At 43.0% G+C, this 16,477-nt stretch overlaps 1 protein-coding gene across 1 annotated transcript in view; it reads right to left on the bottom strand.

The window, feature by feature from the left end:
• The window catches only part of mao (monoamine oxidase), a 30,619-nt gene extending 15,036 nt beyond the window's left edge, over nt 1-15,583 (bottom strand). The window contains exons 1-3 of the mRNA XM_055059882.1: nt 15,483-15,583; nt 5,644-5,738; nt 4,541-4,678 (exon numbers count right to left, since the gene is read on the bottom strand). Coding sequence (XP_054915857.1) covers nt 4,541-4,678; nt 5,644-5,738; nt 15,483-15,537 — 288 coding nt within the window. The 5' untranslated portion in view covers nt 15,538-15,583. The remainder of the gene's footprint in view (nt 1-4,540; nt 4,679-5,643; nt 5,739-15,482) is intronic.
• Nucleotides 15,584-16,477: the final 894 nt, after the last annotated feature.

Genomic DNA, 16,477 nt, shown 5'->3' with positions numbered 1-16,477 from the left:
CTCAAAACAAATTTGACCCGCACCAGAGTTTACTTCAACCAAACCAAGACCCGAGTTTTCAACGAAAGCGGATCAAACAGTGAATGCGCCGTAAAACTCCCATGAATTACTCTAGACGTGATTCAAGGCCTTACAAAGCATGAGCCTCCACAGAGAGGAACAGAAGCTGCTCAACCCATCAGAACTCTCCACGGTACAGAGGGAGCAGCAGGGCTCTTTCCCAATCTCTGATAAGGAGCAACGTATTTATTCAGAGAGTTTCCCCTCTGATAGTGAGTCCAGTGCGGAGCTGCACTGCCTGTTAGACACTAGTTGGCTGATGAAGGAAACCAGCTCTGGCCTTTAGGATTAGAATCTGCAACAGAAAAGCTGATTAGCTTGGCGGCTTGCATGAAAGCTAACCCTAATTACACAAAGGCTTGCTAGATTACTACAAAGTCCCGGTTTCACCAGAAAAAAAAACGACAGCCAGATGTTGTAAACATCAGCCTTCATGAAGCAACATTAGGATGATAGGAAGCATTCGGATGCCGCCATCCTTTTGGCTTCATTTTTCTGACGCGCTTCTGTACGACTCAAAATTCAAGCTTTGTTGGAATCTTTACAACCGAGACATTCCTTGTTTTAAATTCCATAAGTTTAATTTCCAAACGCTCTTTGTCCAAGAATGACAGCCTTTTATAAACTTGCCACCTCCTTTAAGTTTGAACAAATAAAGCTCAAACATGGGGTTCCTCAAGGCTGTGTTCTTGGGTCACTTCTGTTTGCTTTCTACAGGAACTGCATAGCTCAGGCCAAGCTAGATTGGACGGCATTACACCACTTGTACCGGGCAGCCTGCCGGTTCAGTTGTTAGTTCTATTCAAATCAGTTCACTTTCATTCAATTCAGTCCACTCATATTGCACCAATTCACAAAAAAATGTCATCTTGAAGCACTTTACAAAAAATAGATGATTCAAGTCATGCCTCAAACTTATTGTGATTGTTTTAATGTACTTTTACTTTTAATAATTATTTGTCGCTGGTGTTGTACAAATGAAACCAGCCTTGTCTACATGCACCATAAGCCGGAGCAAGCAGTCAGTTATTAAAGTATGAAAAAAAAGGAACTTAAATGGCAACAAAAACAAGAAAATGGAAAAACTTCTTATAGAAGTCTGGGGATAGCCACTGTTAGCATATCGTTTCAAACAACAGCATTTCTGCTCCAAATACAGCATTTAGACCATGTAATACATTAGGACAGCAAAATAGAATTGACTATTTTCACTTGAGGTTATATGGTGTAAATCTTAAAGCGGCCTGTGTTTGGACTCAGACACATGGACAGTTGTTCAATATTCAACACGGACATCCAACCAATCAGATTCTCCCAGGTTTCTGCAGAGTTCAGCTGTTCAAAAGAATGAAAGCACAAACACACACACACATAGTGGTTCTGTCTATCTTCACGTGGACGTGGCATTGACTCCAATTCATTTTTTGATTCGTTTCTATAACCGAACCCAAAGCAGCATGAGGAGCAAAGCAGTCGGTCCCCACAACATAGCAGTGGTTAGAAAAATGGCCCTTACACTGTTTTAAATACGAAGCCACACTGACACACAAAAACATCCACTCAGAGGCGTCTTGTTGAGCAGCTTTTGATGAGGACGGCTGCCATGGAAACCAGCCAGGAAGCCGTGAGTGCTGCGCCAAGGAGACGCAGGAGCTCACGTGACAACAACAGTCAGCGAGGGATTTCTTTTCTCACCGCCGCTTGTGTGTTCACTGGTGACACGACAGACAGCAGCTGAAGTAGGTCAATAGAACATGAGAGCTATGGACACAGCGGTGGGTCCAAACCACGCTGCACTGGCAACCAGTCATCATATCACTGGTGCAGCTTGATTACAAATAGAGAAATGACAACGCAGCACTGAATGCAACGGACTGAATGTCCTGTTGTTTCTTTGGTGTTGAATCCCGATACGTACAGTGGCGTTGCTGTTTGTCACTTGCTTTGGCATATTTTCGGGTGTATTGATATTTTTTGATACCATCACTGAACAAACTTAGGCGGAAAATAGTTAGAACAGTAACCCTGACAATACCAATAGTTTTAGTTTTGAAATATCAATAACTGGAATTTTCTTCCGACAACGTCAAATTAAAATCGTGCAAGAAATTCATCGTGATAAACGATACGATAATAGTATTGCGAACAGCACTATTTGCCCCGTTACAAGCCCGGCACTGTGAGATTACCGCGGCTTTAACTGAACGCTACGGTGAGCGGTGGTGGACATTTGGACAATTTTCCAGATAACGCTTTGGAAGTGTATTTGCACGCTATTGTGTCCACACCTTCAGGACAAAAGCTCAAAGTTCACATCTGCACTTATGATTGAAGCACAGCCTGCACTTCCTGTGGGAGAGCTGCCAGCCGCACTACTCAGCTTTACAACCTGACTATCAGAGTATATGGCAGCAGAGGCTAATTTAATCAGGCGGAGGAGCTCAGCTGTGGCAGGGAAAGTGGTGCACCCACCCGAACGAGATATGAGGCGGAGAACAGAGAAAACAAAGCAAAACGGTATCTCTTTGTTTGCCTTTCATTTCCTTAAAGAATTAAGAAACTACATTACAGAAATCCCTCAGGCAAAGATTAGCTTCCTGGTCAGTAATGGTGGAGAGGAGAGTAAGGCTGTCTGTCCTGCTGGCTGAGACAATATGGTTTGGTTTTTAAGCCCTCCTGTCCCTAATGGTCAGGATCATGTAGCCCAGGGTGCGACCAACGTGAGGGGAAAAAATGATCCAGAGATACTGACTGCAAACTTTTAGCAAACTGCAACAAGAATTGGAGCATGTACAGCAACGGTGACTAACTCTGTGCCAAGCAAAATAACCAGGATTATTTAAAATTAAGATTTTACTCTCCCACACACTCAATCGAATATGTTCTGTAAGGATTATGGCACAGATTATATTTGCAAAATTTGAAAGTCCTCCATACTAATCCATGTTCGGTTTAATTGACCCTGAACGGTGACCGACTGTGAAAGCAACATGCTAATCCAGACTCTTGGGTGTGGATGGTGTTACAGAGGGAAGAACACAGCCAGCTGTTGTTTATGTGAGCACTAGAAAAATCTTACCAGGTATTTTTCGTCCAGTTCGTGGTGAAAATATTGCGTAGATGAAAAACAAAGCTAACTTAAGCTGAAAAGCTTCAAAGCTCCTATATCTTTTCATCAAGATACAGAAGATTGTTGTAAGCTCATAATTTCTTAGTATTGATAGAAAGTGCTGGTTCCACTGGCAGATTAAATCACTTCTACTCTTCTGGTGGAACTATCACCTTTTCATCAACATAAAGGATTTATTGACTTAAAACAAGCTGGCTGAAAAGTTACTTGCAAATTAGTTTTTTCATATTTCTTCTTAAAATATTTGCTCTTTAAACTGGACCAAATGTTTTAATGATAGCCGTGCTGAGTGTGGTAATCATTAGCAGAAGACAGCTTCAAATGTCAACTTTGTTCATTGCTAAATCCTGTTTTTCAGTGACTTCTCCCCCACACTGCAACGTGACTTTACTTGAGCTCTTAACATTAAACAGTTAAATATCCACTACAACCACTAAAACTGGTTTCAGGTTAAAATCGTCACACAAAACCTGATTTTTGTAAACACAACTATGAACAAAGTTTGAAAAAGCAGACGACAAGAATGCAGCTGACTATTCATCATTTAGGAAAGAAATGGACACATCATTTTGGTATTTAAAAATAAAGAAGGATAAAAAGAAAAAGGCTGAGCTCACGCTTTGTTGGAATACAGAAAAGCCGTGGACATCGTGTCCAATCATGATCCAACATGACTAGTTAAGTCTAATTAGTTCATTCACGTTACTTTCATTTTTTAAAGCTTCCTGTTCCTCTGTTTAGACTAGATAAGTAAACGACAGCAAGTTTTATGGCACCTTAATTTTCTCTGTGCTGGTTTGTTGTAGGCTTATTAAAAACACGCCTGACCATCAAGCATATCATTTCGATTTGGGTCATAAATCTAAAGGCTAATTCAGATGGGCTGCTCAGTCCAGTCACAGACTGTTGGATCACACAAAAAGAAACAGTCAACAAACTAAAATATACGAGTCTCATTCAGCAGAATAAAAGAACTTTTCGAAAATAACTTTTCAAACACACTTTTAACTAAGTCCACATTTCTGGTTTTTATTAATCTGATGAATTTGAAATGTCATGTTTCATTAAGTAAGCAGAAAATCAGCACTATTACCATTAACAAAGGATTTCAAACATCAGTCTGTGTGTAATGACTCTAGAATTTCTGTTCCACTTGGTGATAAATGGACTTTTCAATAACAATGGACTTTATTGAACGGGTCTGTAAAGCCTAGATGATCAGACAGTCTCAGGCTATCTACAGCTTTAAGTGGAATCCGGAAGCAGAAATGTGGAAGATGGGAGAAAAAACATCATCTAATGTTTGTCCAGAAAGAAAAGTGGGAGACTTAAAGAAACTGAGGGACTCACGTTGACATAATGCACCAGGCATTCCTGCTCGTTGACTTTGTAGGTCTTAATGCCGTACTCTTTAGCCAACCGTAGGATGCGGTTCTGTGTCGGTCCGACGTAGGCCCCACCGAGGTCTACCCACTTTGTCTCCTTGTTCTGGAAGCAACAGAGGGAGACAGTTATGTTGTACAAAAAACAGAGATGAGTCTGTTATAAGCAATACATATGTAACAATTATTTGCAGCACATAGGATCAGGCAGAACAAAATTCTGCTAACACCAGAACAAAACAAGAGTTCCAACATCTCCAGAAAGTTTGAGTCCATGTTTTTGTTCGTAGAAAACGTCCACTGAGCGTGTCAACTTTGAATTAAGTGTCGTTATTTATTTACTGTCTTCATGACAGTCGTAAACATTTGTGAAGACTGCTTCATGTTTATAATGGTGTCGTGTCAGTTATATGTACACCGCTTCAAATAAACCCAAAATTCTTCCCTGGTCTTTTCACAAATAGAATGAATGTTCAGGTAAAAGAAATTTGGCTCTGTAATTTAGTGCCTTGAAATTGGGTCTCTGTCTCTTTAAGAAGCTCCTGCTTTTTGTGAAACTCCGCCTTCGGGAAGTCCTCACAACGCGGCTCCTCTATTAACCCTTAAACAGCATTTTTACCAGCGTTGCTCTGACAATTAGTATAACGAGCTCAGCAGACGCACAGGTCCACCAGGGGTTTGCTAATTGCTGCTGGCTAGTCTGAAGGAGCCGAGTGGGAGAATCTTAGGGGAGGGTTGCTCCATGAGACGGATCTCAGTAGATGGGAAACTGCAGGAGGTGAAGTTAGGCCCATCCAGGTGCTTTGTACAGCTGACTGGTTGCTATGGGAAATTAAAGGATTCTTCAAACATTGTGTACATGTAATTATGTCCACGTACATAATTACATGTACATGTATGATGTAGATGTACATCATACATGTAAAACGATGATACATTATAATACAATAACAGGAATAACGATATAACATAGAGCTCAAAAAAGTCAATTTTGCATGACACCGCCCCTTTAAGGCTTTATTACAGAAATACACTCCTGCTGTACCAAACAGCTGACCATGTCAGTCGTACCCGGACAGTAAAGGTGCGGCCGCCGACCCGATCCCTGGCCTCCAGCACTACAGGATTCAGCCCACTTGCTTTCAGCAGCTTTGCAGCGCTCAAACCTGAAAAACACAGAAAAACACACAATGGAGAGAGACGCAAGTGCTTACAATATGTTCATTTGTTTTTTGTTTTTTTTTCTTTACTTTGATAACCACAGATCAATCAAGACAGTTGAAAACAAACACCACTGCAGGGTTAGGCAAACTTCTCAGCAATAAATCACAAGGCAGCTAATGTGCCGATCATGTGAGACACACAGATGACTCTGCTTCACTTTCACTCATGGACTGTCTGACCCAGTGCTGGTGACGGGAGACAGATCTCTGGCTAGCCAAGCCTCACTGGTAGACGGTGAATCCTAGGAGCACAAATGAGCGTAACTACAGATCCTTCCATTAGACTTCACAACCATCACTGCTTCTTCATGAATAATATTGATTTAAAGCTCATATTTCTTGCTGGAAATCTACTTGTAAGTTAGTTTTGTCCCATTTCAACTGTACTATAACATTTGCACTGGAAACTAGAGCAAAGATACTTTGGTAAGATTTTGTGTTTTTGCTGTGATCTCAGTTGAAAACTATTAATTTTCCTGCAAGCACTCTGTTGACAACAACATTAAATGGCCAGGATTATTTTATTGTGTCTTACTTTCAGTACAGCAAGGAAATAAAACATCTTCCATCTGAGTTTTGAACTGGTTTTTGGTCCCAGAAACACACAGAGCGGCTCACAGACGATCCCATCGCTCCTCTCTCACCAGGTTAACACATCTGTGGAAATATTTTTCTGTCCTTTGGCCTAAATTCTCTTCTTCCCTCAACATCTTCGCCAACCCCCCCACCTCTTCCCACAACTTGCTCCTCCTGAGTCCCACTAAGCCTGTCGAGACCAGCGGGGTTCAGACCAGTTTAAGTCCAGTTTGCTGGGTTTTATCCGGCCTCAGCCCAGCCCAGCCGTCCGAACTCCCCCCGTTGAGCCGGGCTTACGAGAGCGCATCAGGCCGGACCAGAGACGGCTCACAAATCTTTTGCCGTTAAATTGATGCCATTACCTGGCGGCTCAAAAGGGCAGCATCTGTCTTGGAAAACAAAGAGGCTTCTGTCTGCGTCTCTTGTTTATGCCTGCAGCTATCACTGCTAAAAACCCGACGTCCTGTTGGGATAACACTCAGATCACAGAGATGGCTTTCCATTAGTGAAGCTTATATATATATATATATATATATATATATATATATATATATATATATATATATATATATATATATATATATATATATATTATATATATATATATATATATATCCTGCTGGAAGCAGGAGCTTCCAGCAGCAATAGAGGCCCAGATCTCCCACACCAGACAAGACCCAAGGTGTAGGTTGTGCAAGGAGGCCCCTGAGACAGTCCAGCACATCACAGCAGGGTGCAAGATACTGGCAGGGAAAGCGTACATGGAGCGACATAACCAAGTGGCAGGCATAGTGTACAGAAACATCTGTGCAGAATATGGACTGGAAACCCCAAGATCAAAGTGGGAAACACCCCAAAGGTGGTGGAGAACGCCAGAGCTAAGATCCTGTGGGACTTCCAGATCCAGACAGACAAAATGGTAATGGCGAACCAACCAGACATTGTCGTAGTGGATAAACATCAGAGGAAAGCCGTTGTGGTAGATGTAGCAATACCAAGTGATTGCAACATCAGGAAAAAGGAGCACGAGAAACTGGAGAAATACCAGGGCCTCAGGGAAGAACTGGAGAGGGCCTGGAAGGTGAAGACCACAGTGGTGCCTGTGGTCATCGGGGCCCTCGGGGCAGTAACCCCCAAACTGGAGCAGTGGCTACAACAGATCCCAGGAACAACATCAGACATCTCAGTCCAGAAATGTGCAGTCCTTGGCACAGCCAAGATACTGCGCAGAACCCTCAAGCTCCCAGGCCTCTGGTAGAGGACCCGAGCTCAGAGGATAAGAACCACCCGCGGTGGGTGAGAAGGGAATTTTTTTATATATATGTATACACACACACATAAATATAAATCACTACTTTAACTTAACTAGGATGAAGACCTTTTCTGTTCAACTCTGTTACTCAATGAACAGACTATAGTATAGAAATACATTTTATTTTCCCTCACTGGTGCAATTTAAGTGTAAAAGGAGCAACATGGAGGCATGAACATCTACTCCGAGGTGAAGTTGAACTTTGCTAGAACAATGTCAGTACAAGACTTAAATTACTGTTCGCTTATGAAATTGTACAGTACTGTATCGACACCTTCCTAGAATGATGACCTGATTTTTTTCTTTTTTGCCAAAAATGATTTCTGCAAACTAAAAATTAAAAAAAAACAATCACTTGGGCTATTATTTAATGTGGTGACAACATGTTACTATTAAAATAGCGTTTTCATATGAAATGTACTTGTGAACATTTTTGCATTTTCTCACTGCATGTTCTCTGTGATAATTTAAGAAATCAAATCAAAGGGGGAAATGAACATATTAGTAAAATGCATAAGGAATGAGTCATTTTTATATTTAAAAATAGATAAATAATCTAATAAACATCTCTTAGCCTACAATGTACATACATGCTCTGTCAATAACTTTCACAGAAGTCAATGTCTCGCTCAATAAGGTCATATACAAGAATGTAAAGCTGACTGGGGTATTTTGTTTTTGACCGTTTCCTTAGCAACCTCTCAAAATCTACCTGGTTGTACAAACCGCCTGTACTCTGCTCCTGTGATGAATATCCGAGTTAAAACCGGAAGTGTCCATGTTTTGAACTCCCAAGGGTCTGCAGCGACCCGTCATAAACATGAAATGAGAAACAAGAGCCTGATGGCCGCTACATAACGTTGCATCACTTTCTGTTACTCACTGGCTACACTAGTCCGTCATACTTTATGGGTTTTTTATTGATTTATTTTTGGACCAAAAAGGCAGCTGGTGCGCGTCTGTTTTCACGTCTGCGTAGGATCTGTCGTTTGTTTCCAGCGAATTCCTAAACGGACAGAAAAGGTCAGCCGGTCGCTGGTGGAGACAGTGAGGAGTGAGGAAGCAGTCCTCCCTCTGAGCCCTGCTGCTCCAGGCTCTCTGCACCTCGGGATAACACAGACGATATGGAGACGTAGACGCTGACATTCATCAAACAGATGCAGGTTCCTTGAAACGCAGAGCCGAGGCTGAATACTGAAGCGGGATAAGTGGTGTGTCTGAACCACATTCCCGCTTTGGAAGAACAACTTGGAACTGAGATTAAGTTGCGACACGGATTTAATCTCAACTCGTTTGCCGTCGAAAGTTCACTCAGGAGGAGCGAGTGAACTCTGACCAAACGAAGCGAACTCTGGTCCATCTGAAAACCCAGGTCTCTGTCCAGATGAAGTGAACTCTGGCACGGTTCAAGAGCGTCAGGTACTGTTCCAAAAGCAGAGCATTCTGGGTAAACACAACCAAAGTAAACGCGAGAGTCTAACACTAGCAGATGAAACGGCTTGTTGTTGTTTTTTTTTACCAAATACAAAATCCTACCACTGAGATCTGACGCCCGGTTTGTGTCCACATTCTTCAGACTCGTCACGCTCACACAGACGAGTGTGACTATGACGGGTCAAACAATGTAGAACAATGACCTCATGAGTGACGTTCAGTTCTTACAGTCAGAAGTCATTTAGTTCAGTTTAACAGTTATTTACACAAAGACTCTCCCTGCCAAAGATGTTTCTGTGAGAGCTTGTGTAAATACAACCATTCCTGCAGGACTTGTTTATCTGAGCCTGTTGGATCTTCTCCCGGCTCGGTCCGCGGTCATGTGACTGTTCCAGCCCTGCTGTCCTTGAAGGGCCGTTTCCTGCGCGTGGCGTTATCTCCCTGCTGCTGCTCACTCACTCGTCTCTTCGCTCTCACAGCTTCTGTCCCCCCAGGGCGTCCAAACCACATCAGCCTTTTTTCAGGGAGAGAAAACGTGAGCCGACCCGGAACCTTCGGGTCCGGCTTTCATCACCAGTCTGCAAACTGTACGCAGTCACACAGCTGCAGACTGGCTCAGGAGTTTAAAACTTGTGCATTAAAAGCAGCATTGGGGTCGTCACAATACGTCTCAATGCCAAAGCTTCAAATCCAAAGTGAAGGCAGGTTTTTAGAAGTTCATAACCAGAATCTTCAGACATTGTTTACGCGTCTGAATTCTTCCAATGCAGAATTATGACGTGTGTCACACCACAATTATATAGCAGCCAGCTTGGTTTGGATCACTCTTTCCCTTAATAATTGAAATCATCATTTGTGAACTGGGACACAGATTTACATGGGTAATCTATATCTAACAGTTAGGTTGATAATATAAAACGTTGAAGGGAGATTTAAAAAAAAAATGTAAAGAGCAAAAATCTGTAAAGTGGCTTCTAAAACATGCCGCAGTGTTTCATGTCGCCGTCAGCATCTTGTCTTCCAGCTCTGTGGAGCTAAAAGTCACTCTAGTGTCTCTCTGGTTAAAGACGCCTGCATGTTCCCTCCTTAATGTGAGCCTGTCTCCTCTGGATCAGGGTGTTATTTACATGCAGGCACAAACAACAGAGATCCGACCGGAGCCGACTGACGAGCCTGCCACTCGACAGGCTTCGTATCGATCTACGCTGGGGGAGGCATTTACAAAGCGCAGAGCAATCACATTAGGTCCATCTCGTGTTCCTTGGCAGCAGATGTTTACCGCAGCCTTCTAACGGCAGCGAAATGAGGCGAAACGCCGTCAATCACAGAGAAAGCAAGCATACGACTTGACCTTTTCATTGTGGTAACCAGAACATTTAGAGACCCAGACCAGGGAGTCTGCGACCTGCGGCCCCTTGTGGCTCTTCAGGCCCTAAACAGTGGATCTTTACAGTTTCGGTCAAACATTATATAGGTGAGTTATTTTCATAAATTTAAATAAAATTAGACTTACAGCACCAAACGTTGAGGTGCTTGCTGTAATTTGATTCAACTGATTTTGATTTTCATGCTAAACACAAACTGCTAGCAGTTTTCTGGCCAATCACCGATCTTTAAAACCTGATCTGCCGATTCCTATTTTCACTGATACAAATAAAGAAACATGTAGATTAGTTTGTTCATGCGATAAATCGTAAAATGAAAAACATGCTGCACCATCATCCTGCGAACACTTCCTGTCATCTTCTTCATCATTTCTGCCAGTAGCAACATCCATTTGGTGATCACATGACTGGTGTAAAGCAAAAAAAAAAAAAAAAAATGTTTCCATCGCAGTTTTGCTAAATACACAAAGTTCAACACAGCCGACTTTTCCAAAATAAAAATGTAATTGAGCGTGTCGTGTTACATGTAAAGTTCATGTAGGGGTCGAGTGTGAAACCTCTGGAGATGATTATGCACAGAGGGATTCTTCATGAGATCAAGAGAATCACGGACATCCCTGACCATCCTCTTTATGATACCGTCTTACAAAAACACTGCATCTTCAGTCAGAGGCTTCTGCAGATTTAGTGCAGCACAGACTGCTGCAGAAAACCTTTCCTGCCAACAGCCATCACCATCTTCAATACCTCTTTGAAGAATCTAAATCAATGAGTCACAACATTTCATTTCCCTTTGGGATTAATAAAGTACTTTTGAATTTGAGCAATAGCTTAAGAAGTCAGATGGATCTGGTTGTTGTTGAATTTTCATCTTTGTTTAAAACAGAACAACTGTAAAACGCAGACATTTTGTAGAACGATTATGAATTCAGCTTGATGGTTCTTCAAAGAGTTTGACAGTTCCAGCCTAGAGCACCTCCCACATACATGCTGCTGGAAACACACACAGAGATGAGAAACTTCCAGTTGTACAAACATCCATCAGCTCCATGTCTTCATGTAATCAGTGTTTTGATTCAGAAGATTAACAGGGCTGAGGTTATGACCACACACACTTCATGACTTTACTGGCCACACACACCCAAGACAAACACGGGGGAACGCAAATGCACATAATTAATAACGGAAACACACACACACACACACACACACACACACACACACACCCCCCCCCCCACACACACACACACACACACACACACACACACACACACACACACACACACACACACACACACACACACACACACACTGTAACTGGCAACTCTAATAAAATGTTTGCACAGCTGGAAGCAGAAAGCAGTGATGTGGTTCTGGAGCCACGTTGATGGTATTTAGACAGATAGTCAGAAAAATGTAAGTTTGCTTTGCTGAATGAGCAATAAGGTATTATGACACCTTAGCCTGACAAATGTGAACTGCATAAAAAACCCCCGAAAACACTAAAACCTTCAGAGCAGACGGCTTTGGAGAGTGATATAAAGCCTCCTTGAAAGCTGCAGTGAGGCGGCGGTCTGACCTGTTGTTGGAGTGTAAAAACCACATGAAATATATTACAGTAGATGCTCTGAGGCAAACGGTGCTCCAGGAAAATGTTCATAGGAGTCGCCTGACCAGGCAAGTGCAAACTTTTGGGAGGTACACTGAAAAGGTTGAGGAGGAAAATCCCTGTTTGTCTGAGTGTTTTTGTCCTCGGGACCCAAATTCATCAGTCGCACTAAAACAGAGAAGGGCACGCTGCAATACTGAGGTGATCAGTGTGAACTATCCAGAGTTCAATCATTTCCTATCACCGCTGTTACTTACGGCCTGCAAACAATATAATTTATGGCACCATCCATAACTAACCTGCTGTATTCTAGTTAGGATCAGAACTGATTGCCTCACTTATCACTATAATCAATGAGGCGAAAAGCTTTCTGTAAAGTAAACTGCGTTGGATTTATGGTGTTTTCAGATTCAGACACGTTACGCAAGAGGGTCTCTTTACTCAGGCTGGTAGGTAAACTGATGGACTGATCCTGTGTTTTTTCAGAAGCCTTCACGCTGGCGCCTCCTTGACAAGCAGTGACTCATCAGAGCCAGGTTCTGGATTATTCAACAGCATTCAAGAGAAAAGCAGACCCACAAGCTGAGCCGCTCTCAGGCTGAAATGCGGTTCTGTTGAGGCCCGACTTCTCCAGGGATCAAACACAGAGACGCTTTGTTTTATTGAAAGGAAAAGAATGCAGTTGGTTTTTTTTATAAGTTTCAACTATTGATTGATATGTACATCTAATGATGATAGACATTTCTTAAAACTGTATGAAGCCCCCATATTTTACCCGTATGGGGTAAAATGTTTCTTTTGCGTCGTTACCTCTCAATAATGTACTGATCAGTTAATGCGGCATATTTGAATACCAAAAGTCTTTCCTGGTGGCCACCATACGTTTCTGCTACAATATAGGGTCATTATAAGGTTCTTAAAGAAAGAACAAAAATCCCCCAGGTCCTGCAAGCGGCTCTGTAAAACTGGGGGATTCGTTTGGTTACGCGTCAATAGCTACGTTTCCTTTGACCGCGAAATGGTGCAAGTTGGATTTACAAAAATACTTGCTTAAAGAAACACAGCAAAAAAAGCTTGTGGTGGTCTGTCTGTGTGTTCTGCAACAGAAACACTTTTGTCACATATTCACCAGCAAGAAAAGACGACATATGATTTTATTTCTTGCAGGGATCACTCATGTCAATATGACTGAGTCAACCGATGTATTAGAACAAGGGTTGAATTTGAGTCCACATGTTTGCGCTCAGCAACAAGGTTACATGTTGGTGCTTTTGATCTCTGAGCCTTAGATGGAGGAATTTTCTTTAATCAGAATCACGTTCAGTTTAGGCTAATAAACCATACAGTGTGTCCTTCTGAATGTGTAAACACAAGCACTTCCTGTTCTCTGTGCTCAGAACAATGCTCTGCTCCTGGCTTGGCACGTCCAATTCTGGTCCAGTTCATCAGTCGACACATTCCACACATCCTCCCCCTGGTGGATTATTAGGAGTCACTTTGTGAGAATCGCCTCATCGGTGGTTTGCTTTCGAACCACTTCCCTTCATGTTTCCGTTTTCACATCCGTTTTCTTCCCTGTTTTCAAACTCATTTCCCGTTCTTCGTTTCCTGCTAAACTCTTGGCTCCTCCTGTCCCTTCCTGTGTTTACCTCATTAAGTTGCCCACGCCAGCAGCTGCTGAGGGGCAATAAAAACGAGGGGCAGAGTTTCTCTCCCCTCCCTCATCGTTTCTGCATCTCTTCTTCCTCGGCTGCCACACACTTTGAGCGTTTCCTCCGAAAGCGGCGGCCCACCGTCTCACAGGCAGGAACACAGGGACGGCGAGGGGAGGACAGGGACGCGTCCTCTGATTGGACACTGATTGTTACTTGCAGTCCTCATCGGAAGACGTTAGAAGGTCTCAGTGAAACAAACGGTGTGATTAAGGCGACCTAATGGGGAACATCAGCACCTTGTTTTGTTGGTGAATGAACGTTTCCTCTGCAGGAGCCGTTTTCACCGTTTGACTGGTATTTGACCCGACAGTGACCCACATTCCTCCCTGCTCTGCTGTTGGGAACGAAACCAGGGTCTCTGCAAGTTTAACCAACTCAGATTTAAGACTTTTAAGACCATTATGAATGAAGTTTAAGATGTATACTATGACAGAAATGTACTACATAAACATATATAAGAACATTAACATTTACAATTAGGAAGAAATGGTAACTCAGTAATAGTTGAATTTCCATCATTGTGTAATTTCATATTTGCAAGTAAGTTTGCTCCATGGAAACACCAATTTTGGGAAAAAAAAACAAAACATTAATTTTTAAACATGTGATATGTGGGCTCTATGTCTTCACTCAATACAACACCTCAGCCCTGTTATCTGATCAATCTGATTAACACAAAGTTCAGCTGGAAGGTGGTTCTTATGGCGGGAAATCATTTTTCTCACAATAGTTTGTGACCCCCAAAATGTTGCAAATAGCAGAAAAAGAAGAAAACAAGAGTATTCAATTAAATTTTTCAAAAAAACTAATTCTGGGTTTGAAAGTGTCATATACACCTCAGAAAGTTGTAATAGCTATAGTAACAGCAGCAGACTCTGGCTCCAGGCTGCAGGATGCACCCTAATCCTAACCCTAACCCTACAACTTTGCAGGCTCCAGGCTGCAGGCTGCAGGCTCCAGGCTCCAGGCTCCAGGCTCCAGGCTCCATGCTGCAGGCTCCAGGCTCCAGGCTCCAGACTGCAGGCTCCAGGCAGCTTGCGGCCTGCAGGCTCCAAGCTCCAAGCTCCAGCCTGCATGCTCCAGGCTCCAAGCCAGGCTCCAGCTCCAGGCTGCAGGCTCCAAGCTCCAGGCTGCAGGCTCCAGGCTGCAGGCTGCAGGCTGCAGGCTCCAAGCTCCCGGCTGCAGGCTCCAGGCTCCAGGCTCCAGGCTGCAGGCTCCAAGCTCCAGGCTGCAGGCTGCAGCCAGTTTGCAGCTTGCAGCCTGCAGGCTAATCACATCTCCGTGATTTGTTGAGTTCGTGTCCGCCGTGGAGCCACAGCAGCCTGCCCACATTAAACAACATCTGTTCGGCCTCTCTCTCTAACAGACCGAGATTCTCCATGCTTCCTCTGACAGGAGGTGACCACCACCACCACCAGCAATGATTACGCCTCCCTTCCCTCCTCTTCCTCTTATGTAACACAAAGTCCGCAGCGGCTGATTAGCCCTTACTTAACCCGCAGTGAAGCAGCGGAGGGAGGAAACCGGAACCAGGGGAAGCGGCTCGGATCGCTCTGTGTCCGTTTCCTCCCCAGCGGTGATCCAGCGGCTCTTGTGCAACAGTTGCGCCGCCACCCCGCCCACAGCGCCGGGGACTCCAGCCATCATCCCTCCTACCTGAAATCCCCGCTCCGATCACCACCACGTCGTAGCTGTTGCCGGGTGCAGTCATGGTTCCCGTCCGCCGCTCTGCTCCGAACCGAACCGTCCGATCGCCGCTGAACGCAGGGCTGCACACCCAGGAGCGCATCTGTATTAAACAGGCCCACGCCCACCGGGCTCCGCCCACACATAGTAAAGGGCTGATGAAGGGAGGGGCCCGTGGGTCTGCGGGATGAACTGGACCCGAACTTCAACACGATCAGATAAGATTCGCCAGGTCCAAACTTTTCTCTTATCAGTTGTTTTTCTGACTTTTTTTTTTCCAGTCAAAGATTGATTATCCAAAGTTGATTCCAAAAAAATTGTTTTGTTTAATCTGATCATCTGAAGTGGACACAATTTAACTAACTTGATCGTTTTGAATAAGTTTTAATGACAAAATCTTAAATACTGTAAAACCTAATTAGTTTTCGTTTCTTATAAACTACGCAAACAGGCCTCAAGTTTGTTTTTTAGTTTTCATTAAATTAGCTGATTAAGTAGCATTAACTTTAGTGAGTGTAACTTAACCTAATAAATCAGAGTATGTTGTAATTACTTTAGTGACACTCAAAGGTTGTCTTTTTGTTGTTTTTTTACTTGAAACTACATACATAAAAATAAAACTGTTGGATAAAAAGAGATCCTGGCTTCTGCTTTCCTTTTGTTTCTTTGCTCAAACTGACAGAAAACATGGAAAACGGAGATGGTTGTATTTTTTTCAGTCAACTTATTTTTTCTTGGATAAATATGATTATAGTTTTAACAAATTGACTCCAGTTTTTGTTAAGATTGATTTCCTGTTTTCATTTCTCTGTGTCGTTGCATTTCAGTGTTTTGTTAAAGTCTTCATAATCCTGGATCTTAAGCCACAAACTATAACACATCCCGAATCGTTAAAAGCCAGATTTCAGTTTGCAGGTGAACACTGGGGTGACAAAGATCTTCGTTTCTGAAGAGATGACCTGTGG

The sequence above is a fragment of the Poeciliopsis prolifica genome, unplaced genomic scaffold (genome assembly GCF_027474105.1).
Source record: "Poeciliopsis prolifica strain line A6 unplaced genomic scaffold, Auburn_PproV2 SCAFFOLD056, whole genome shotgun sequence".
In the NCBI taxonomy this organism is placed as follows: Eukaryota; Metazoa; Chordata; class Actinopteri; order Cyprinodontiformes; family Poeciliidae; genus Poeciliopsis; species Poeciliopsis prolifica.
Note: the sequence above shows the minus strand (reverse complement) of the source record. Positions and strands in the feature narration are given on the sequence as shown.